Source organism: Pollachius pollachius (genome assembly GCF_949987615.1).
Source record: "Pollachius pollachius genome assembly, chromosome: 3".
Classification (NCBI taxonomy): Eukaryota; Metazoa; Chordata; class Actinopteri; order Gadiformes; family Gadidae; genus Pollachius; species Pollachius pollachius.
The window spans coordinates 27,078,161-27,103,206 of record NC_136936.1 but is presented as its reverse complement, the minus strand read 5'-3'; the positions used below and the strand labels follow the sequence as shown (position 1 = coordinate 27,103,206).

General features: G+C 48.7%; 1 protein-coding gene across 1 annotated transcript; it reads right to left on the bottom strand.

Annotated features, from left to right (window-relative positions):
* Positions 1-477: 477 nt before the first annotated feature.
* Positions 478-18,655, bottom strand: chrd (chordin). Its single transcript, XM_079732037.1, has 21 exons — positions 18,298-18,655; positions 17,465-17,568; positions 16,813-16,939; positions 14,848-14,988; positions 14,327-14,444; positions 14,038-14,125; positions 11,495-11,636; positions 10,798-10,935; positions 10,057-10,139; positions 7,298-7,445; positions 5,619-5,725; positions 5,170-5,449; positions 4,677-4,918; positions 4,295-4,408; positions 3,241-3,438; positions 3,022-3,115; positions 2,826-2,882; positions 2,466-2,569; positions 1,749-2,015; positions 1,234-1,327; positions 478-1,010 (listed from the first exon to the last, which is right to left on the bottom strand). Exons 1-21 carry the CDS (start codon positions 18,458-18,460, stop codon positions 922-924), a joined length of 2,898 nt encoding a protein of 965 aa, XP_079588163.1. The 5' UTR covers positions 18,461-18,655; the 3' UTR covers positions 478-921.
* Between the last annotated feature and the right edge of the window lie 6,391 nt (positions 18,656-25,046).

Genomic DNA, 25,046 nt, shown 5'->3' with positions numbered 1-25,046 from the left:
GACGATCAGAGATAGAGATAAGCCTGCCCAAAAAGAGGAAACTGTAGATTTTGATTCTCTTGTGATGGACAGATCATACCCATACATAAAGAGATGCAGGAAGAGAAAAGAAGACACACCTTCCATATCTTATGAACATCTTTGTTTTATTTTCCCTTCACACTTTCAATAAATACAATAAAATACAAACATGCCTTCTATTGCTCAAAGCTTGTAGATGTTTGAGAAGAGTGCATGACACACTGGAAACGCACACAGGGCACCGGCGGAGGAGGGGTGACGCAGCGACTGTTTGTCAGACTGGCGGTAATTTAAGCCCACATTCCAATCCATGACATCAGTTTCTGGATCATTTCAATCATATTTCTCGGCTAAGCTAATTGTTGGGCCACAGTGCACACTCCAGGTTTGTGTGCACACATGTGCGTGTGTCTGTGTGTGTGTGTGTGTGTGTGTGTGTGTGTGCTTTTTGCACACACACACACACACACACACACACACAATCCCTCATAGACACACACACAATTTACAACACACATGTCCCATCAGAGGGATGCTGTTTGAGGACTGGAGTAAAACACAAACTGCAGAATGGTTCCTGGTGTCCAGCAGTGATCCGGTGCAGGCCGGTTTAAAACACTCTGCCATGCAGCGCCGCACAGCCAGAGATACAACCTCCTGGCCCAGGAGAGATGAGAGGAACAGGAAGGCTGCCGGGGAGCCAGCTCACTCCGCCCTGCCATGACAAGGCCCCCGCTGTCCTCATGGCAGACCCCCCCTCAGTAAGAAAAGCCTTCTGTCCTGGGTCGGCCAAAGGGGTGTGGTCGCAATGGGGGGCATGGATATGTTCTGGAGGTGCAGGAATGGTAGTTCTGTTGGAGGATCTGGGGGTGGGGGGGGTAGTTTTGGTGGATGTGTTTGTCAGTGCCTCCAGCTCGGCCTCTTGTCCGGGACCTTCGTCATTAGGACCTCCTCCTCCTTCTCCTCCTCTTCTCCCTCCTCTTTGGATTCTATAGAGGATGAGGTGAAATATAAAGAATGAATTTGAGACAGAAGTCACAGATATGATCATACTCTTGTTGAGTGATAGTGTGTGTGTGTGTGCGTGTGTGTGTGTGTGTGTGTGTGTGTGTGTGTGTGTGTGTGTGTGTGTGTGTGTGTGTGTGTGTGTGTGTGTGTGTGTGTGTGTGTGTGTGTGTGTGTGTGTGCATGTGGGCTGAGGGGAGGTCTTACCAAGGCACTCCGGGCAACACTTGTCATCTTTGCGGGCAATGTTCTGGCAGGTCAACACAGGACACTGCTTCCTCTGGCACTTAGTCACACCATGCTGGGGGGGCAGACAAGAGAGGTTAGGAATGTATCCTCAACAGCTGCATTTACGGTCCATGGTTGTGTCTGGTCTGGACCTCTGGGGCCGTCGAGAAGAAGGTAAACCTAGAGCCCATCTTTCAGCTTCCAGAGCTCCAGTGAGGGATACCATGAGATGGTAAATGGTAAATGGACGTCATTTATATAGCGCTTTACATGAACGGCGGTGTCAACCACGCAGGGCGACAGCCAGCTTGTCAGGAGCAGTTAGGGTGAGGCATCTTGCTCAGGGACACCTCGACCCTCAGCTAGGAGGAGCCGGGGATCAACTGTACATCGCCTTCTTATTGCTTTGAAAGCCGGCCATTAAAAGTGCTTTTGGATAATAATAATAAAAACAAAGGAGTTGTCTTTGAGGTAAGTTGAGAGATCCGACTTACATCACACCAGCAGTTGATGCACTTCATCTCCCCCACCAGGGGCACCCGCGGGTGCCAGTTGTCGCTGTTCTGGTAGAAGTTCTTGCCAAACTTGCATTGGAGCGTGCCGTCGGCCTGCATCATGTCTGTGTGCTCCTGCCCCGCGGGTGGCTTCTCTTCCTCGGGGGGACACTCCTTGCAGCAGTCAGATGGGTTACGCCTGACTGGGCGACTGCAGGTCAGCACGGGACATGTGACCTTCTCACAGTGCACCTCGCCCATAGAGCCCTGCGAAGGAGACACACACCAATCAGTTCACCTTCTGACATACAGCTTCTAGATCCTCTCTGCTCTATTGTCAGATCACTTTCTGACATACAGCTTCTAGATCCTCTCTGCTCTACTGTAAGTTCACCTTCTGACATACAGCTTCTAGATCCTCTCTGCTCTACTGTAAGTTCACCTTCTGACATACAGCTTCTAGATCCTCTCTGCTCTATTGTCAGATCACTTTCTGACATACAGCTTCTAGATCCTCTCTGCTCTACTGTTAGTTCAACTTCTGACATACAGCTTCTATATCCTCTCTGCTCTACTGTAAGTTCAGTGAGATGATGTGAGGGGGTAGATGATGATGGTGATGATGATGATAATGATGATGATGATGATGATGATGCTGTAAGGTTGAGGGTGATGATGTCTGGATGATGAAGGTCACCGTGTGTTTAACATTTTTACCTTGCAGGTGCAGAGGGCACACTTGATGTAGCCGAAGGGAGGGACGAAGGGGTGCCACGTGGTGCCCGGGGCGTGCATCTTCTGGTCGCCCTCAAAGTAACAGCCTGAGGGCCAGAAAGAGAGAGAGAGAGAGAGAGAGAGAGAGAGAGAGAGAGAGAGAGAGAGAGTGAGAGAGAATTAGCATTGATATCAAACTCCTGAAAAAACGTAACAGTTAAAAAACAAGAATAGAGAGAGGGAGAGGGAGAGGGAGAGAGAGAGAGAGCATAACAGGAGAGGTGGAAGGTGAGAGGTCATAGAGTGAGAGGTCGTAGATTGAGAGTAGGTGGGGTGTGGGGATTATTCTGGGCTGCAGGCTACCTTCAGGATGTTCCTCCACCTTCTCCGGGGCTTTGGTGTCCTTGGGCTCTTTCCTCTCTGCAGGAGAAGGGCAGTGGAAACAGAAGGTTGAACACTAAACTTGAGAACTGTAACCTCAAAAGAACAAGCTGCATGAATAAACTCTCTCTCTCTCTCTCTCTCTCTCTCTCTCTCTCTCTCTCTCTCTCTCTCTCACCGTCACAGACTGGGCAGCACTGGTCCTCGGGCTGGAGGGTTTGGCCACAGGTCAGCAGGGGGCAGATCACTGGATCACAGATGACCGTCTTCTTCTGCAGGGGGGAGGAGGAGGAACTTATTAATGAACTCCTCATTGTGAAGGAGGAGGAGAAAGAGACTGAAAGGCCTTGGAGACATCAGCAAGCAGATGAGTTTCATCACAGACCCCCCCGTTTACCTGACAGCTGCAGGAAAAGCACTTGTTGTAGTTGGGGGTCCAGCGGGAGCCGTGGGCGCGGTGCTGGTTCTCTAGGAAGCATGTGTTGGGGTCCTTCTTCAGCTCCTCGGGGTCCCCCCGCCCCCCTGCCGCCTCAGCCTCCGACTCGTCCCCCGCCTCACCCCGCACACTGAGCTCACAGCTGTTAGGAACATGGACCTGGTGAGAGAGAGAGAGAGAGAAAGAGAGCGAGAGAGAGAGAGAGAGAGAGAGAGAGAGAGGGAGACAGAGAGAGAGCAGGAGGTTAAGCATTTGGGTTGTGGCTCTACCTGACTCCAATTGGTGTCCAGCTGACTCCTTAGTGGTCTCTAAACTGAGCGTTGGTCCCACTTCCACCCTGCGCTCCCAGCAGATGGCTGTTGATGGTGCAGACCTGTTTGCTATTAAAATGCTCCTTGCGCGCATGTGTGTATGTGTGTGGCTCATCTGAAATACCTGCAAACTGTCTCCTGTGTTTGTCATTGGCTCATTTGTCTTGGGCTGCATGCAATACTGACCCATAAGTATGTACGGGTATGTATCACCCACACGCACCCAGGTGTGTGTCGGTGAGTGGGTGTGTGAATGCGTGCTTGTGTGCCCAAGTGTTGAACAAGCTAACAAAGAGACACAAAAAAACTTAAAGTGCTGTAAAAGGCCTCTAGGCAGCTTGGTGTTTTCCCTCTTGTTTATGTTTCCAAATAACTAAGCCATCCAATAGACTAAGCACTTCAACTGAGTCAGCAGAAGTCAGCAGGCTGATTACATGCCACATTTCCCCTTCATTTCTGGTTTCCACAACAACAAACGTGGCTCCTCTTTCCGTTGCTAGTTTAGTCAAAGAAGCTCATCACTGGCCCAGAGAGGAATCATCCTCTCGGCCCAGAGAGGAATCAATCAATCCAACCATTCATTTTCAAGAGACAGAGTCAGGAGTGCTCTCAATCTTTATGACTTCCCAGTTGGTAAAACGGTATATATATATGTAAATCATGCGCTGTGTGATATGTTTGTTTCTCTGTGCGTTGCTACATACCTGTCCTCGTATCTCACCCTGCGGGTTGAGCTTGGTGGTGATCTGGAGGAAGGCCGTCCCGCGGCCTAGGTGCTGCAGCAGCTCTGCACTCAGGTCCTTCAGCACCCCGCCGGCCTGGACCCCAGAGAGGAGGGCAGCATAGGTCACATCAGACAGACCTCAAACACTCCACTGAGTGCTTGTGTATGTGTCTGTAAGTGTTTGTGTGTTTGTGTGTGTGCATGTGCGTGTGTGTGTGTTTATGGGTGCGTGTGTGTGCCTGTGTGTGTTGGCATGGGTGCATGTGTGTGCATGTGTGCGTGCGTATGGGAGCGTGTGTATCCTGTGTGCGTGTGTGTAGCTGTGTACGTATGGCTGCGTGTATGCGTTCCTCCCTCCATACCTGCGGGCCGTAGAAGCCGGTGAGGAGCCTCTTGGAGCCGTGGCTCCCCTTGTCCATCTCCCCGATCTCGGCCAGGCCGTGCAGGTGGGCGCTGCCCGCCAGCTCCTCCCCCTTGTTCAGCCCTGCAACAACGATCTGGTAGTGGAGGTGGCACTGCTCGTCCACCCACACCCAGGCGTGACCCCCCGCACTGCTCAGCACTGGGGGGACCACCAGCGCACCTGCCAGCAGGATGGGGAGCTCTGTGGGTGGAGGCAACACGTTAACAAAGAAACACCATAGCCACCGCTCTGGTGACCAGCAGCGGAGAGGAGCATTCTGAGATCCCTGTGCTATTAACATGTGGTAGGGTGACCCTGCGACGCAGCGTGTTCTGACTGCCATTGTTTCAGAATATATCCACTCTGGCCAATGAGAACGACAGCGTAGGCCGTTTACGATGGTGAGATTCCCATGAAGAGGAATAAGTGAACAGCATGCATTGTGCACTGACCGTTGCGCGGCGCCCCTAGCCCGCTGTACAGCAGGGCCTTGATCTGCCCCCTCAGCTCCCCCTCCTGGCTGTGCGCGGTGGCCACGTTGATGAAGAGTTCATTCTGCAGCAGCATGTGGATGTGGCGCGCCTCCAGCCGGCTCCAGCTGCCCTGGGCGTGGCCCAGTGCGACGTCCAGCTCCGGCGTCAGGTCGTATAGAACCGAGCGCTTGTGGCGGCGCCGGGGCTTCAGCTCGATGGTGAGGCCCACCACATCGCCGCTCAGGCCCGCAACCTGGACCTGCAGGGGGGCGTGTGTTAGCGTGGCTGTGTGTGGACATGGAACTCACCCAGTTAACTCACCCAGATCCCTTTGGCCTCAGACTGAGCATCTTTATAATGAAGAGTTTTAGAGCACATTTAAAATACAAGGTTTTGCACGTCATTTAATGTGGAAGATGAACACATACCTGGTAGTCCAGTGTTCCGTTGTCATGGAGATGAAAGATGGCGGAACCCACGCCTCCTGTCTTCCCTGGGGTCAGGGCGTCGCCACTGGACATGACACTCTGAATGGCTAGAGAGAGAGAGAGGGAAAGAGAGAGAGAGAGACACAGAGAGTGAGAGAGAGAGAGAGAGAGAGAGAGAGAGAGAGAGAGAGAGAGAGAGAGAGAGTTCATTTGGTGATGCGTGCTCCAATGCGACATCAGCATCGTCTCAATGTAGACTGTGACCATCTCCAAAAGGTCTGAGTTCGATAAGCAAGTAAACATGGTGCTGTTTTATTCCCTCTGGAGATGAGAAAGCACACACACAAACACACACAAACCCATACAGAGGCACCCACACCCAACCAGAGACGCACACAAAAGGGGCTAAGTCCCTTTACAAAAAGAGTCACAAAGCCCAGAATAAGGTGTACGGTAGCTTGTATTGGGGGATGTACGTTTGGCAACACACACACAGACACACACATACGCACGCATGAACACATACACACAAACCAACACATAGCCATGTCGACGCACCACTACACACACACATACACGTAAACACACACACACAGGAACAACGCAACCCAGCCAGATTAAGCAGTGGGATGAGGTAAGCGCTGCTTACAGCGCCTGGGCTGGGGGAGACTGAGGAAGAAGAGAGGAATAAATAACGGGAGGAAGACAAAAAATGGACATTAAGATCCAGCCATGGATACAAATACGTAGAGATAGAAACAGAAACAGAGACAGAGAGACTGGGGGAGAAGACAGAGAGAGAGACAGAGTGAGAGATAGACAGCTAAGGGGTAGTACTATGAAAGCGAAAGATGAAAGGAGAGAGGGAGAGAGGGGAAAAGGAGTGAGCTGGGTTTAAATTCTTCACACATAACGTCACCTTGGCACCGTGGGGTGTCTGTGAGTTTGATTCTGATTGGGCCAGGGTGCCCCCAAAAAATAGGGGGCAAAAAGAGAGGAGTGGGTGAAACGTGGGTTGTCTCTCTTTCTGAGAGGAAAGAGCAATGGCACACGAACACAGCGGTCCTGGTATCTCTCCTGGCGGGCTGAGCTCCGAGCTGACCAGTGTGACTCTGTACACACAGTGTTCGCTGCACGTCTTTGTGCAGACATCTTTGTGCGTCTTTGTGCACATGTGAAATACAGAATCCTGCATTTGTTGGTGTTTGTGTGTGTGCGTATGTGTGTGAGAGATGTTTATCAACCCATGCCACCTTTGTGTTCAGGGTTGAGTTTGTGTCCAGTAAGAAGAACCCATGCAGACTGGTTTCAACCAGTTGTGCTCTCGATAGCAGCCAGAGCAATCACACAAACACAGCACACGCTTTCTTATTCTCTCACTCTCAGCTGCTCTCTCTTTTGCTTTCACCACCATATGCAACACCGATACGGCCTGAGGAATAGAGTGCGGGAGAAACAGTATGGTTGGGGGGGCGGGGGGGGGGGGGAATCAGAGAAAGAAACAGAAGAAGAAAAAAAGAGAAGAAACCGCCACAGATGGAGGAGCAAAACTGACAATAACGCAAAACACATTCCTGGGAACTGCTCTGACACCGCCTCTGGTCCGGCGAGTGTCATTACACATTTTGATGATTCAGGAGACAGAAAAAATACTTAAGCATCTAAGGGGCTGAACCTACTGTCACAGGACTTCCTGCCAGTGATGAAGCCGGAGATTTGCTGCGTGTCCTGTCCTTCAGTTGCCACAGAGATCTCTAGCTGGCCTCGGGACAGCCAGAACAGCTCGCGGCTGTTCAGGTCCATGAGAACCTCTGCAAAGTCTGGGTCCTGCAGAGAAGATACACCAAGGGGTTAGCCCAATGCTAGCTTACCATGCTACAATACCAGCTTTGGCTATATCAATGATGATACGTTTTTATACAACCCTTCACCATCACAATATGTTACCATGGCAATTAAAACATAAAACCCCAGAATCATGGGAAACACTTAGGCTGGAAGTGAACTCTTCTTTCACTAGAAGTGAAGTGTTCTTCCTAGAGTTTGAAACAAAATGATTCCTTCTTTCTTGAGTTTCACTGGAAATGTTCTCTTCTTTCTTTCTTGAGCGAGGGAGGGAGTATAGGAGAGAGGCCTCTTTCAGGCCAAAAACAACTCACAGTCTCATTTAAATGAATCCAGCAATAACAATCTGGGACGCTGCACTGCAGCAAAAAGAGCCCAGAAGTAGAACAAACAATACAACAGCTCTGATTGGCCTGAGGGGAATCAGCACGTCGCCTCAAATATTAATGCTCGGCATGAATCAATCAACCTGTCTCCCTTTCAAACAGATGAAAACAGATTGACGGAAAAGAGGGAGGGGAGAGGGGAGGTGGGCGGGAGAGGATTTAGAAAAATGTGGGATTAATGTACAGACAGATGTACGAGCATGTTGAATAACTGTTACTCTTTATGACCCGCGGCCCCGGTTCAATATAAATATCTCTGCTATAAATCTGCAACCAGGGACTGAGCCAATGAGGGGAATGGAGAGCGGGAGCAGGGAGAGGAGGAGGTGGTCAGGGACTGATGAAGGTAACCATGAGGGAAGTGTGTGTTCGGGGGGGGGGGGGCAGAGGTGCTGTAGAGAGAGCACCTCCTGTAGATGAACAGAGAGGTGATGGTCTGATGGCGCGGTTCTAACTGTCTCTCCAACTGCCTGGAACTGGTCTTTCTCCTCCAGTGGGAGGAGAGAAGAATACACTAGGGCTGCATCCGAATACTCATACTTGACTGCTATATAGTAGGCATTTTGCAGTACGTCACAAATATGCTCACTACGCATTGTCTAGTAGGCAAAAAGTTTCCGAATGCGTACTACACCAACAGTATACAACGGTAGGTCACTACGCTATCCCACAATTCAGCCGGAGTCTGTTAACCGAAGAAGAACACTGCGGTGAAAAAAAATCTGTAAATTATCGCAGGTGACTTTAATTTTTAACTTTAATAATTGTTTTGACTTTAATCACGCCGGCATCTGATGTGCAGAGGGGAAATACGTAATCTCCAAACATCCGTTGGCGTTTCGGTGGTGTTCGGAAGCGTTCTACGCATAGCTGTAGAACGTACTACATTAACGGTCAAGTAGACACTCCACAGAAATAGTATATACTTAGTATTCAGATGCACCCTAGGATTCTGTCTGTGTTTGTGTATGGCCGTGATTTGCTATGTGGGTGTCCGACCAAGGGTTAGAAAGAAGTAGCATGAGAAGAGAGAGAGAGTGGAATAGAGACAGAGAGAGAGACACACAGTACAAGACACATTGGCTTGCAAGACCTGGTAGAATTAAAAACAGGCTTTGCTTTCATGGGTGCCCCCACCCCTTTCCCACCAGCCCACAGAGCATTAACCACTGCCATGTGTGTGGAGTGTGTATGCAACCCCCCATCCCATCCCCCCCTCTCCCTCTCTCCGTCTGTCTCTCAGTCCCACTGTCCTTCACGTGTCTCACGGCTGTTAGTGCAATGTAAAGTAGCACCCCTGATAACCACACTTAACCAGGATGTGTGTGGTTGTGTGAGTGTGAGTGTGAGTGAGTGTGTGTTTGTGTTTGTGTGTGTGTGTGTGTGTGTTGGAGGTGGGGCCACCACATCCGTCTCTCTCGTCTGCATGACTACGGAAGAGGGTTGGGGAGGTGGCTGCGTGTGTGTGTGTGTGTGTGTGTGTGTGTGTGTGTGTGTGTGTGTGTGTGTGTTGTGTGCGTGTGTGTGTGTTTGTTGGTGTTGTCAGAGAAAATTAAGAGTGTGAGAGTGCTGCCATTTCATCTGGTCCCAACTATCAGCGCCTTGGAACCCTGACACACTCTCCCACCTACCCTGCCCTCAGAGATGTGGAACAGCGCTTTCCGCTTTTGCAAGATGTGTCAAAAGCCCAACAGTCTGTACAGCCAGCATCCTTCCCCCTTGGAGAGGTAGAGGCAGAGGTCTAGACGTCTGCCTCTTCCTACACCTCCTGTCCCATCACTGAATGTCTTTACTGAGGGTGTATGTCTATCTCTCGTCTGCATGACACGGAGGGTGGGGGAGGTGTCAGCGTGTGTGTGTCTGTGTGTGTGTGTTTGTCTGTGTGTGTGTCTTTGTTTCTGTGTGTCTGTCGGTCTGTCTGTGTTTGTGTGTGTGTCTGTCTGTCTGGCTGTCTGTTTGTGTGTGTCTGTCTGTTTGTGTGCCTGTGTGTGTGTGTGTGTGTGTGTGTGTGTGTGTGTGTGTGTGTGTGTGTGTGTGTGTGTGTGTGTGTCTGTCTGTCTGTCTGTCTGTCTGTCTGTCTGTCTGTCTGTCTGTCTGTCTGTCTGTCTGTCTGTCTGTCTGTCTGTCTGTCTGTCTGTCTGTCTGTCTGTCTGTCTGTCTGTCTGTCTGTGTTTGTATGTGTGTGCGTCTGTGCGCTGGGTCCTCACATGAGCAGTGATGTTGGCTCGGATCTCCCTTAAGACGTGTTGCCGGTAGAGTAGCTGCACCTTGATGGGCACCAGCGGGGGGTCTGGGAGAGAGAGAATGATAGAGCCACAGAGAGAGTGAGAGGGGAGAGGGATTGAGTTCACTGGCATAAATCTGTCATCCCCTGCTGTTGTCAACCCCCGTCCTCTGCTCTAGAATGTTCCAGGTTTTAGGTTTCAGCCTTTTGGATCGAGGCTGAGCTCTACAAATTGGGCTGATTTTGCTGCAGTGACTAATGTGTGTGTGTTTGCACACACGCACACACACATACACACACACCATAATGCATTGTTTGATTTGCTCTAGGATGGTTGGCCAGTCAAAGTTCTATTTCTCACCAAGAGACGGTCAGAACACTTGTTTGTGTGTGTTTCGGTGGTGTGTGTGTTTGTTTGTTGTTGCATATGTTGGGGTGTGTGTGTGTATGTGTGTGTATGTATGTGTGTGTGTCTGTGTGTGTGTGGGCGGGGGGTGTGTGCGTGCGTGCGTGCTTGTATGCCTTTGTGGGTTCTAGATGAATAAATTCAGTTTTAAGTTCCAAGTGAAGTTATTGTACTCAGCAAGAGAATACAGTGTATCAGTGCATCCGTGTTTTTCTGCGTCCTTTTGTTCTGAACCCCTTCAGCCCCGAGGAGGCATACCCTCTCCTCAGGCCCACCTTTGTGTGTGTGTGTGGGGGCGTGTCCTCTCTCCGGGCTCACCTGTGTGTGTGTGTGTGAGCAGGCCCTGCAGAATGAGGATGAAGTGGAGGTTGTTCTCCGTGTCACTCAGGGTCAGCATGGCGATGCCCCCCATGCCCTGGGTCGGCTCCTCCGTCGTCAGGGTGGAGCTGAAGGTCTCTGCAACGCCCACAAACACACACGCAGCGCACACACACACACACAGCACACACACAGCGCACACACGCACACACACACACAGGCACACACGCACGCACGCACACAGCACTCACACACACACACACACACACACACACACACACACACACACACACACACAGACACACACACACACACACACACACACACACAGGGACACACACAAACATCTGTTTGAGCCATATGAAGTATCTGCAGTCTCTCTCCATAAGGGAGCTTACACGTCAGCATTCATGTAAACAATATCCACGTCTTGTGGAACCATGGGAGGCTTTTACAGATTACACCACTCTGTATACAGTTCAGTCGCTTTGTAAATATTAACTTGGAACGCAGACGCACACACACACACAGAAACACACACACACACACACACACACACACAAACACAGAAACACACACAGAAACAAGCACATAGAAAAACACACACACACAGAAACAGCCACTCTCACACACACACACATGCAGAAATACACACACAACGAAACGGACACACACACACATGCACGCATAGACATACCGGCAAATAGCGCCCTGTGTTTGATGATCTTGCCCTCGACTTCTTTGCGTCGGCCGGTAGACATTGCCATGGTGATGCGCATCTGCTCGTTCTGCAACTGTCGCAGCAGTGGTTTGGCAAGGTTCTTCCATACGCCACAGATCTGCACGCGCACGCACACACACACACAAACAAACACGCAATCGGTGACGGGTGAGTGATGGTAATGCTAACCATACTAAACAGTCATGTAAAGGTGAGGATGTGTGTGGTTGTGCATGTGTGTGGGTTTGTGTTTGTGTCTGCATGTCTTGCCAAAGTAAAAAAGTTGAAACACACACTGTCACACACACACACACCACACACACACACACACACACACACACACACACACACACACACACACACAAACACATCTGGTTAATATATCAAGCCCTGTGTGTCTCTCATCCGCAGGCCACCAGGGGTTAGGATGGGGGCTGGGTTTGTGTGTGTGTGGGGGGGGGATGAAGGGCAGCGTGATTTGCAGATACCTCATGGCCATGGCTGGGGAATCAGAATTTCTTAATACAAAATACAAACAAAATACACACCCTTAAACACACACAAACACACAGCACACTCATTTGTTCCTGTTTCTGTCCCTCTCTGTAAGGACCAGCTTCGCACACTACCTCCCTTTCATCATTAACCCCCCCCCCCCCCCCGAGTGACAGGGACCCTCCCTGCCCTCCGTGTCCCTCCACCTGACCCCCTGGCATCAACAGTTTACAGCCTCAGCTCTGGAGTTCCGGCCCACTGAGCCAGGGATGGGAGGGGGGGTTGCGTGAGCTGGTCTGCCGTGGGCCTAATCATAGCTCTGTGTGTTTGTTTGCGATGCTGTGTCCACGTTTCCTGCAATCAGGCCGAGTTTGGCATCTTCTGAAGAGTGATGAGGCAGCAAAACAATGGCAACGTGGTGAGCTGTGTGTGAGTGTGTCTGGGAGTTTAATGTTGCAGAGTAAAGTATGGGGAACAAAGGGACAAAAAGGGAGGGAGTCGAATCCATCTCTCATTTTGGAGGGCTTACACAATCACAGACACACACATTCAACATCGTTAAACGTCACCAGCATATATATTACCTGTGATACAATCTTAATACCACACAAATACACGCACACATGTGTCGTGTGCTGTATGTACACAAGTGGCGGCTGGTGGTTTTTAAAGTGAGGGAGGAAGGACTGCGCGCTTGGTTGCCATTGGCCTGCTTGCACTGATAGAGGCGTATTGTGGCATAACTATGTGAGACTCAAGTTGTTTCAGGGTGTTTTGGTGAACTACAAAATAAAAGGGAGGGATAATAAGGTGAATTGATACAAATCCACCAGTGGCAGCATTGTACTTTGAAAGCTGGTGGGCAGCATGTCTTGGACTACAAAGGGCAGAAGGGAAGGATGCAAAGCCAATTAGTCAAATCAGGCCTACTCTTGATTTGTAAAACTAAATAATAAAATCTGGGCTTATCATTTGGCCTATTTTTGCCCTCAATGACTGAAGCTATTGTAATTTAGCTATTCTGACTTTCAGCTACAATTGCTTTAAGAAAATGAAAATAGCAGGGAGGGATAATTATGTGAATTGATACAAATCCACCAGTGGCAGCATTGTACTTTAAAAGCTGGTGGGCAGCATGTCTTGGACTACAAAGGCAGAAGGAAAGGATTCAAGGCCTACTCTTGATTTGTAAAACTAAATAATAAAATATGGGCCTATTTTTGCCCTCAATGACTGAAGCTATTGTAATTTGGCTATTTTTACTTTCAGCTACAATTATTTTTAGAAAAATGAAGACACAAAACCAAAAGTGATGCCATTTAAAATGCATCATGCTCTGAATCATTCATTAACATCCTTTCCACAATATCAAACAAAACGGTCAGAGTAACAAACAATTAAAAGAACAACAAACAACAATCTTAACAAATTAAGATTGAGGGACTTTTATAGACCAAGTCAATCATCCTCGCGGGCTCCGCAGCTCGGTCGCGGGCAGCCCTGCCCGGCCGCGGGCTCCGCAGCTCAGCAGCCCTGCCTGGCCACGGGCTCCGCAGTTCGTCAATCTAAGCGAACAGAGCCGCACTTTACCGCAACGACCAGTCGCGCACTGCTCGGTGAAAACGAGGCATACCACTGAGCGTGTTCGTTGGTTCTCGGAGCCTAAACGTGAAGGAATAACCCCTCACTGCGGACTGCTCCACAGCCAGGGCTCCTGCTTATTGGTTCATAGTGCAGCCAGGGCTCAAGCCTATTTGTGAATAGACGTGGGCGGGATCCAGATCACTTAGCTAGTCACACCCATTCAGAGGAGGACTTTCCTCCCCTCTCCCATTGAACCCCATGTTATTCACCGGCCGCCAACACTTTCGGGGAAATGAATGGGGAATTTTTTTGTGCACTTTTACTCTCAATGCCGACCCTGTGCATGTGCACAACAAATCAAGTTATATTCTACTCTGTTCTGGGGATCTTACCATGTCTGACCGGCTCAATCAGGTTCTAGTCTGTTCTGGGGGTCTTACCATGTCAGACTGGCTCTTGGGGACCTTGTACTCGAAGGCAGTGGTTCCATCATAATCCAGGAAGACAATCTTACTGGGACGGCCCATCCTGCGGAGGAGGGGATGGAGGAAGAGTAAAAGAGAAGTGAAAGTCAGGGTCACTTTGTAAGTATATGCGCGTGTGTGTGTGTGCGTGCGTGTGCGTGTGTGTGTACGTGCGTGTGTGTGTGCATGAGCGCACATGTGTGCGTGAGCGCGCGCACGCGTGTGTGTGTGTGTGTGTGTGTGTGTGCGTGCGTGCGTGCGTTACCTCTGGTATGTGATGGAAAAGGCCAGGCTGGTGCGGGTCAGAGAGAAGCGGGCCCGGGCCACACTATTGGTGCTGGGGAGCCAGGAATCAGACAACCCCGTCAGCAGGGCCACGAAGTCTGCAGATAGAGAGGAGACGAAGATAGAGAGAGAGAGAGAGAGAGAGAGAGAGAGAGAGAGAGAGAGAGAGAGAGAGAGAGAGAGAGAGAGAGGGAGAGAGAGGGAGAGACACACAGAAAGAGAGTGAGATTGAGAGAGAGAGAGAGAGAGACGTAGAAAGAGGTCTTTGAATAACTTGTTGATCACATGGTGGGTGCCATGGTAGATATTACTCATATTGCCTCATTGCTTTAGGGGAATAGAATGTTGAGTGTGTGTGTGGCTGTGTGTGTGGCTCTGTATGTGGATTATCTCCCTTCAAAGCGATTTCTGCTTAGAAAAAAACGTTATTTTGCTCAGCATGCCAGCGCGCAACATGAGCGTGTTTGTGATGATGTCACTACCACGTGGTGCAGCCCTTACCGGTGCGGCTCTCGGCCGGGCCCATGTCCTCTGAGCTGAGGTAGGACCGGTCGTTGTAGGACTTGTGGAGGTCGTCCTCCTTCTCCTTGCCCTTCTCCTGGAAGTAGTCGAGCCTGGGGTCGGGGAGGGACTCCTTGTCTCCTGCAGCAGGGTTACATAAGGCGGAGGGCTTAGTGCAGGGATCTTAGGGGAACTGGGGCTTTGGTTCAACAGCCGAATCAGTACAAAAGAACATGTCAGCACTGAGTTAGCCGTGCTGAGGACATTGTTAGGGCGGTTCAAGAAGTAATGGATGGATTGTTTGTTGACGTCAACCAAGTTTTGGTCACACAAAAATAAACCTTTTTTTACATTTTCTTCTGAAAAACCGCATGGTCATCTTGCTGATATTTTAATTTTATTTTTATTACAACATTACTTAATGAAAAACAGATGGACGCTAGGGCCATGAGATTCAACTTTTAGTCCACTCCAAGAACTCCTCCAGGGCTCTGCAATTCTCTCTCTCCAAGTCGAATATCTCTCTCTCTCTCTTTCTCTCTCTCTCTCTCTCTCTCTCTCTCTCTCTCTCTCTCTCTCTCTCTCTCTCTCTCTGCCAGTGGTAAATGGGGAAGTTAAATAAGTAAGTAATAAGTGGTGGTGAAGAGCGATGTTGGAATGAGACGTGACAGTGGAGTGTGACCCCCACACTGACCTACTGCTCTGTGCACCCTGAAGTCATCAGCCTGCCGAGGTCTGCACACATGAGCCTACTCTCTCTCGCTCTCTCTCTCTCTCTCTCTCTGTCATTCTCTGTCTGTCTCTGGCACACAGACCTAACCACACAGTCACATTCTGGTTCTATGTGTGCTCAAACTCTTCTGCGGGAGGGAAGACAGCCTGAAAGGAACATAGAGAGAGAATCTGTTCATGATGCCAGGCACAGAACAAGGGCAGGAAGGGGAATCTGTCTCCAACTCTCCTGACTCCCATTCCTCCTCTCTGCTTCCTGCTGTGCAGCACGAGCACGAATTTCTCTGTTTAATTTCCACACTACATCAACGCCCACATTAATCTCTTTTCACTGTCTCCCTCACCCTCTTCGTCTCATTTTGTCTTCACCTGCACTCCTGGAAGGCACTCAAACCCTCCCCCACCCCAAGCAAGTACGGCTGTACATAACCTCAGGTGAAACTCTCTCTCTCTTACTCTCACACACACATACACACACTTCCCAGCCCTTGTACAAATATACTGTCAGTGTTGGTGCCAAAGCTAAGACAAACACACTCAAGCTTTTCTTTAAAACCCTGACCACAACACAAACACAAGCACGAACACACAGACACAGTGCAGTGTTGTCCTGGTGATGGCCACGGTGCTATACCTTAACTTTCCATTTCACCACCAAACACACAGGGTAGAAAAAAACCATTAAGAACTATACAACATCAACACCGACCCTGGGTGTGTCTGTGTGCGTGTGTTTGCATGCACTTGTGTTTGTGTGTGTGTGTGTGTTTGTGTGCATGCACGTGTTAGTGTGTGTGTGTGTGTGTGTGTGTATGTGTGTGAATGTGTGTGAGTGTTTGTGAGTGTGTCTGTATGTCTGTGTTTGCATGCATGTTTGTGTGTGTGTGTGCATACATGTGCAACACACCTTTAATAACTCCTGTCCCTGCATGTCTCTGGACATGTGTGTGTATTTGGGTAGACACGCTCTACCAAAATACAGGTGCATGCTCTAGTTTCCCTGCAATAGCTATATATATAATATGAGCAGAAGACTTAAGATAATCTAAAATGTATGAGGATAGTTAAAGCTGTAGAAAGAAAGAAAGAAAGAAAGAAAGAAAGAAAGAAAGAAAGAAAGAAAGAAAGAAAGAAAGAAAGAAAGAAAGAAAGAAAGAAAGAACAAGAGAGAAGAAAATAGAACCAACGAAAGAAGGAACTTAGTGAAGGAACAAAGCCAGACCCAAGCGGTACCTTTGGGGCAGGTCTTGCAGCATTGTCCCGGGAGCAGTATGGGGTGGTCACAGTCTGGCTCGGGGCAGTCCTGCTTGATGTTCTTACAGTTCACCTTACCGAACACCTTGCCCCGACGGCCCTTTTGCTGGAGGAGAAGCAGAGGTTTACAGCTTTAGCTATCACCAAACCGGTTTTATTTATGAATTACAGAGCACAAAAATGAAAGAACAGTAACCCAATTTTAGAACTGAACAATCTGTGGTGAAACACAAGTTATCCCAATTATAGTTTTTGATTGGTTTAAATTGGTGCCATGTGACATCCCTTGTAAGGCATCATAGCACGTGGCATGGGTTCCGGCGCAACAGAAACTCAACATGAATGAACTCAAATCATTAGTAGCTTCTGTGGTTTGACGACTCAGTAAGCAATCAAATATCAGTTTAAAGTGAGCCTGGCAAAGACTGCAGAAGTCTAGACATAACATAACAGCCATTAGCGAACCAAAAGGGATAAAGGTGATCCATACAATGTTCCTATTTGCCTTGGCCCAGAGCACTACAGATACAACATGTTTAGTGCTAAAACATGTTAGTGCTATTGTGCTCCAAACATTAATGGGCCGAGGACTGAGATGGCTGAAGGGGGTGTGTGTTGGATGAAGACTCACGGGTTCACAGAAGCACTGGACGCAGTGCATGACCCCGAAGGGCTCGCCCAGGTCGGGGTGCCAGGTGTCCTCCAGGGAGTAGAACCAGCCACCAAACGAGCAGCCTGCAGCAGCACCCGGACACAGGCAGGTTACACACACAACGTTAACATAACATCATCACAACAATGAACCGAACAGCAGCCTGCAGCAGCACTGGGACACAGGACGGGTTACACACACAACGTTCAACCAACACAGCATCATCAAACTCATGAACCTCATCGTTTGTATCGGAGCAAGGCCACAGCAGAGGTCTACTTTTAAAGAACATTAGATGGAACTGGGTGCCAAACTCGTGGATTTGGTTTATTTGTAGTGTACACATGTTTAGTTTGAAGAGCTCTCTGATGTGGATGGAGCTGTGATGTTAATATTAATAGGTTAGTGACCCTGTAGTGAACCAGGCGGCTTCCCATCTGGCTCTCAGCAGAGGCAGTGAGCCTTCTGCTTTTTTCCATGTGAGGTCGATGTGTTCTCTGTGTTCAAAGGCGGAACACATATTGGTTAACAGTTGTCCCTTAACAGCCTTCTTTTATAAAGACTTTAATCTCTATGACATGGAGACACCAAGCGGCTGTAGCGTGTGGCCCAGCACGCATTCGGCGGTGATGACTCACTCTCTCTGATGTTCATAACGTCAGCCGGGCACCGCTTAGCCGTGCACACAACACGTAGAGAACGTGCGCACATGTCAATTTAAGACCGAAAAATATGGTTATATTAATAAGTATCAGCCAAAATATCAATACATTTGACGGGTAAGTTGTACTTTATGAATGTTTCTGTTTCACCTGAGAGTCCTTTGGCGGGCAGCAGCTCCTTCTCCGACTGGATTGGCAGCGCGGGCGCCTTAAGCCTCGAGGCCGCGGTGACGGAGCGCAGCCACGCGCAGCTCAGTAACAACATAAGCGCGCGCAGCGCGCGGCAAGTCTGCATCCCACCAAGCGGCAGCATGCGCACCAAATTATTTTGAATTCTTTACCTTCTACTTTAAGAGCAACAAACGAACGGTAACGGGACTCCGTCAGCCTGTATGAAGCTTACTGACACGATGCACGTGATGACTTCCCTCAGTCGGTTAAAATGTGCTGCGTTCGTCAAAAGTCAGCAACGTTGGCGGTAATATCCCATATGCGAGAGGAGGAGACGGATGAGTAGAGCGCGACTGTCGGTCTCCGGTAGTCTCGAGCGGCAGAGTGTCCGCTGCCCGCGGGACGCCTCTTCTTTATACTCCCTGACACTTTGGATGAGGCGCGCGCTGGGAGGGGGAGGAACGTGCGGGGGCGTGCGGAGGGAGTGGGACGTGGGGGATAAGGGTCGGTCAGTAGCGGGACGGGGGAGATAGGAGGGTCGGTCAGTGGCGAGACGCGGGGGATAAGAGGGTCAGTCGGTCCCGAGACCGGGCAACCGTGCACATTAGTGTGTTAGATGACCTGGGAGATGATGCGGTGAACCGTCCTGATGTCAGGATGTTTACATAGGAACCGACGCCCAGCAGGTCGGTTTACAGTGCTCCTGGCTGACGACTCGGTTCGCATCCGTCATGCCATATATAATGATTTAGGGCTCATTAACGCTAGACCTATCGAGCTCATGGACTCCTGCTCTCCGGTTGAAGTCCGGTCCCAGTTGTATTAAACCGAATTCAGTGTGAAACAACTAAACACGATGCACATCAATCACAAGCAGAATAATGGCGATTCATTGGATTGAATTTCGTGCTTTTTAGAAGGACTGTAGGCCTGGACCGAGGACCGGAGCGCATGGTGTTAGTTTTCTCCATCTGCCCCCTGCTGGGACCCTCGGACCCACATCCAACCCGGTGCAGGGATTCACACCGACCCTCCGTGGGATTCACACCTCCCCTCCGTGAGGGGGGATCGATCATAGCGTGTTTGCGCTCCATCATCGAGCGATAAGTGACCCGTTTAGTGATGCTGTACACTTCATTATGCAGACTGTAAGGGGGACACACACACATAAGTCGTGTGTATTGCAGCAGGGCAGGCCACCGAAACGTCTGCCCTCACCAAAACCGCCCATAGTAATCCATGAATTGATATACGAGTTTAGGAGCCGTCAAAAATATAACCAGCTCATTAGAGACATTTGCAGATTAAAGAAAAGTACAGACAGCCACTAAAGAGGACAACTGATATGCTAACACGAATGTCAATTCGTGTTAGCACACACACACCAAATACAATGCATGATTAGAAACAGCAAAGTCGGCCAATTTGCTACCAAATACTATTTTTGAGCGTAAACCCACGCCTCATATATTGAAGTATGACAAGGGTCTCTGACCTGGGTCTCTGGCCTGGGTCTCTATTCTGGGTCTCTGAACCTGGTCACTGGCCTGCAGGGCCTGCTCTGGGCTGCAGTGCGTGGGTGCGCGCGCGCACGTGTGTGTTGTTCTAACGTCATCGACGGAGGGATGCACAGTCAGCCTATATCACGGGCCTGCAGAGGGCTGTACGCCTTACAATGACAGAGCTAGACAGATTGAACATGTTCACATCATGTGTATTTGGCCCTGGTTTCTCAGTATCCCAGACGCATAATGCCGCCCGTTTAATGACCCCCCAGCCCCGCCCTCTCGGGGTAGCACCCGCACCCTCTCGGGACCGCATCCTGTTTTCTGCAGAGAGCTGCTCAGAGGTGTGAATATTCTGAGAGAATGCTCCGATTGCCCAGCAGCAGATGTGTGACACAGCGACCCCCCCCCCCCGCCCCCCCACCACCTGTTCCCCATCACAATGCACTGGAGACGCCGCGTCTGGAAACAGGCACCAACACACATTAAACAATAAAACACAACTGGTTTCTCCGTTTTAGCCCCTGTATTTACCATATATATATATATATATAGATATATATATATATATATATATATATATATAGATATATATATATATATTAAAACAGTATATACCACTGTGTTAGATTCTCTTATTGCTTTATTTTCTTTCATTATTACTATTTATTATTGTAACCTATGCTGCTACTTATTTTTACTTATTGTTTCACATATTTTTTTACATACTTTTATTTGTAGCCTACTTATCTTTATTTACTTTGCTGCTATGTGGTTGTTGAGGAACCAAACCTTAGAATTCTACTCGTGTGTACTTGTACATGAAGATGTAATAAAAGTAATTCTCATTCTGATAAAAAAATAAAAACAAACTCGTTCCTCCCTCCCTATGAGTCCCAGTGCTCAGTGGAACCCAGTGGTGGGTTTACTGGAAACGTTTTGGGACCCGTTAGGCTGTTTCTGACTCAGATCTCAGATAAGCAGGAAGCAGGCTGTTTAGAAGAACTCAATCATATCTTGTTTAAAACAACAAAAATAAAATGTTTCTGACCTCATGTATTAAAACGCAAAAAGGTATAGCCTACAGGCCATGGTTAACGTTGTGATCAGAAATTTTAAAATACCCGAATACCCGCAAGGAAACATCACCCAGGTCTGTGTCCCCTATGCGTTAAAGTAACAGTTTTCGTTTAATCATTACTCTTTATTACAACTCAAACAAATCCTATAGGTTATATGACTGCATGTCTTTACAGGTAGTGTTATGCTGATGGTGATGATGATGGTAATAATATGTGATGCCCCCCCCCCCCCCCCCGCCGCTCCGTTGTAAGGCTAATTCACTGTTGCTCCTGGCAGCGGAAAAGGGGAATTGACCTGCCCACTCCGCATGCAAATGCAAAGTCCTGCGCAGTAGATATATATTCAAGCCACAAACCCACGTTTGGCCACACTTTATTTCTGGCGTTTTTTTGTTAAGATAGTACAATTTTGAAGTAACACACACGCACTCACGCATGTTGGGGTGCGTGCAATTTTGTTTGTACTTGTGCTTCCGTTTACCCTGCCTGTAAATACCTCGACCATTAAACATCTGGTCATCGATTGAGCGACGATCAGGTCAATGGCCCCTTTGAGTCACCTGATTGATCTAACCAGGCAAGTATAGTACAGATACTCTCCCGAGGGTACTTCCAGCATGACGGGGTTTAAATGAACTAAAAACACTATTTTATATAATATTATTTATTTTCTCTTCCAAATAATCCTATTCAACGTGTCGTTTTTGTAGGCACACTGTATGCCTATGGGCTATTGGGCTATGTGTTTTTAATATGTAGGGGAATAATCGTGGTCTAACTTTGCAACACAACATGGGCAATAAAACATTTTAAAACACCATGGCTATATTATTTTTGCAGAATCCAAAAACTTTTCAGATGGTAAATGGATCTTTTAGAATTACAAACTAGCCTGCCTCGAACATCTGCCTGTGTCTTTCTTCTATAACCGGTTCATCATGCTGCCTTAATTCATGCATACTCTCTCCCCACCATTTGATGTCTTTGGGGTCCTGTTGTTTACAAAAGGTCAGCAAAGGGCAGCCTACTGTCCCACCGAAGGACTTGGATATAGCAATATAGAGAATATGCTGCCACCTGTTGCCGCTAGGCTATTTCAACAGCTCGGGGGCATCGTAGTTTCGTCACACACTGCCTTACGTCCACCCAAACGGCCTGCACACAGCTAGTACCCCCACACCCCCTTAACTCCACCCAAACTGCCTGCACACAGCTAGTACCCCCACACCCCCTTACCTCCACCCAAACGGCCTGCACACACCCCCACCCGCACATACAGGCATACACATCAGGCACACACATGCAGGCACACACACACACACACACACACACATAGAGGCACACACTGCTATGCAGCGAGCAGTGTCGGGGGCAGTCTCGGACCCCTACTGTCTTACAATCGTGAAACCCCACTGGTAAAGCACCCCCCCTCCCTGTTGTGGTCTGCCCAGCCCCTCTCTGTAGGGGGGTGCTGGGCTGAAGGGGAGGCCTGTTTCCTGGGGAGACATCTATTAGAGGCCTGGGGGTCATGCTGAGAGCCGGGGGGAGAGGTCAAAGTCCCTCTTCAAGATAAAAAATGAGCCTTTCAAACACTCATGACAAAGATCAAAACCAGCCACAGAGGAGTCGTGGGTGGTAGTTCCTGTCGAGGGGAGAGAGTTGCTGGGCATCTCTGAAGTGGCTTTTCTGTGTGTTTGCTTGTTGATTGTAGTATTCTATTGAATTCAGCCTCTGCTTCCAGTTCTACTGCCCTGAGCAGAAGACCTGCAGGATGAGGGCCACGGTAGAGCAGAGGACCAGGCCAAACCTCAGTCCGCATCCCACTCTGCTCCACTCTTTTGATTCAGGGTGGCACAGCCTCCAGCCAGTACAGTAAGCCCCGCCTCTCTGTCCACCAGCCTATAGAGCTGTCCAGTGAGGTCACACCTTAGGGAAGGACAAATATGTAATGACTTTCTGTGCTGCTATTCAAAATATTGCGGTTCTTTACCATATGACCATACAGTTGTATTCTTTCTTGTTGCACTTTGCATCGTGGATGGTGATACATTATCAATGGGTTTATAACAATGGAGAATCTGTAGGCTATTCATAAAGTTGGACTTCTCTGCGGTAACAAAGGGGTTTGTGGGAGTGTTATAGCTCAACATGCGTTTGTTATTTTTACATAATGTCACTAACAGGTCCACACGTATTTCAGAGGAGACTTCACCCTGGGACCAGAACCTAAATATTTTTCACCACTCTTAGTGCTTTTGTAAACCACCCCCTAAAATAAGGAGGTCAAACTGTGTGGATTCAGCTTCTCTACGCTAAAGGCAGCCAAAGTGCCAGCCTAGCTCTGTGTGAAAAACCCTCCAGCACTCTGGAGAAAACAAAACCGCTACTTTTGTTTTAATTGTTGTTAGACATTCAGAAATATATACAGTATATGTAATAAAAAAGCCCTTCTTGCGATACCCAGCCTTGTTTTGCACCCTTTTTGCTCGTCACACACCGCAGCGTGTGTGACGAGCCAGACATCAGTATACTAACTGACGGGCTATTGCATCCTCCTCCCTGTAGGCCTGTCCCCTCACAATAAGCACTCAGGCCCCTTTGTTCCACAGAGACCTGGGGGTCCCAGGATGAGGTGGTCCCCCTGACCACCAGACCCAGATCCCTGGGGGCTGCAGCCTGACCGGGGGCACACAGAGTCCGTCTCACAGCATCTAGAGCAAAGCACCAGCCTGTAGTGCAGGAAGGGCAAAAGCCAACAAACCATGGCTTATTAGAGTAGAGTAAACACATTTTTGTTACTCACTTTTTGCTTTGTCTTCATGTTACTGGCCTTCCTGTTTACAACTCTAACATAAGGAGCACCACAGGGCATTCGATCTGATTCAGGGTTCAGTGTGTTTCTGTTTTAATATTGTCCTCATCAGTCTGCATGTGGATTGTCCGTGTGTCCACTGTAAAATAACCTGTAAAGCGTTTTCGGTACAGACCTGGTTTGTTTTCTAACGCGATTTATTAATAAAGTAAACCTGAAACTGGTGTGTGCCTATGTGTGTGTTTAAACAAGGAATAAGTTCCCCACCTAATGCATCCCATTCCACCTCCTGCAGCTCAATAGCGCCATCCACTGGATAATACTAGTGGTCCCTGGGCATAGGAACCCGTGGTCTGTGCTCCGGCCTACATCCAGTAGCCACACAGGGTTGGTGAGCAGGGCAGCCACAGAGCTACGTCACGGCCCTGCTCACAAGACGCAGCCAGACAAGGAGACTACACCTTCATTGTAAGTAGGGGTTTGCTCCCAGTGTCTCTCCTGAGCACAACAGGGTAATGCTCCTTTCTCCCATCTCATTTCTCTTTTATTGTGACAGAGTCAATAAATCCAATGTGTGCCCTTCTTTTTCAGGGCTGGTATCCACTATTCCTCCGAGAGAAAGTGATTAATTGACACACCATCCATTCTACGTCCCTGGGCGTATAGCCGTTCTTCAAGGCATCAAACATCAAACCTGCAGATTTTCAATAGACAAGCCAAGTAGCTTTGTGTCTTCGTGAAGAGGAAGTGGTTTCCTGTAACACCATGTAATATGGGAAAGATCACAAATTCCCTTTGCCGTTGGAGTAGAACGAAAACAAAAAGACAGACTGCTGTTCTATGATCTTCATCTAACGGCTCAATATTGTCAGTATCCTGTTCAGAACAATCTCTCTGGGGAGATATGAAGAGAGAGAGAGAGAGAGAGAGAGAGAGAGAGAGAGAGAGAGAGAAAAGGGGTGGATTTAGTTCCCCAACCTTTTAGTAGGTATTCATTGCTTTGTGTTGGCATGGTAATAGCAGACAGACAACCAAGACATATTGCAGAAGACACCATGGCTTGTTTTATAGACACCCCCCCCCACCCAGCACAACCAGAAATATATACTTACTTAGTTTTTAAATAAATAGCCACATCAGATTGATTAAGCATAGACAATCTGATTTATGATATACCAGTTAAATTTCAAATCTACATTCAATTGTTTTTTAAATAAACTGCTTTTTGTAATACACAAGTTGTGATACGTACACAGGCACACACATTTCAGCAGCCTTTGCTAAGAAGGCCAGTCCCAGGTACTTGCAGTGTTGTGCCTGAACGCGTTC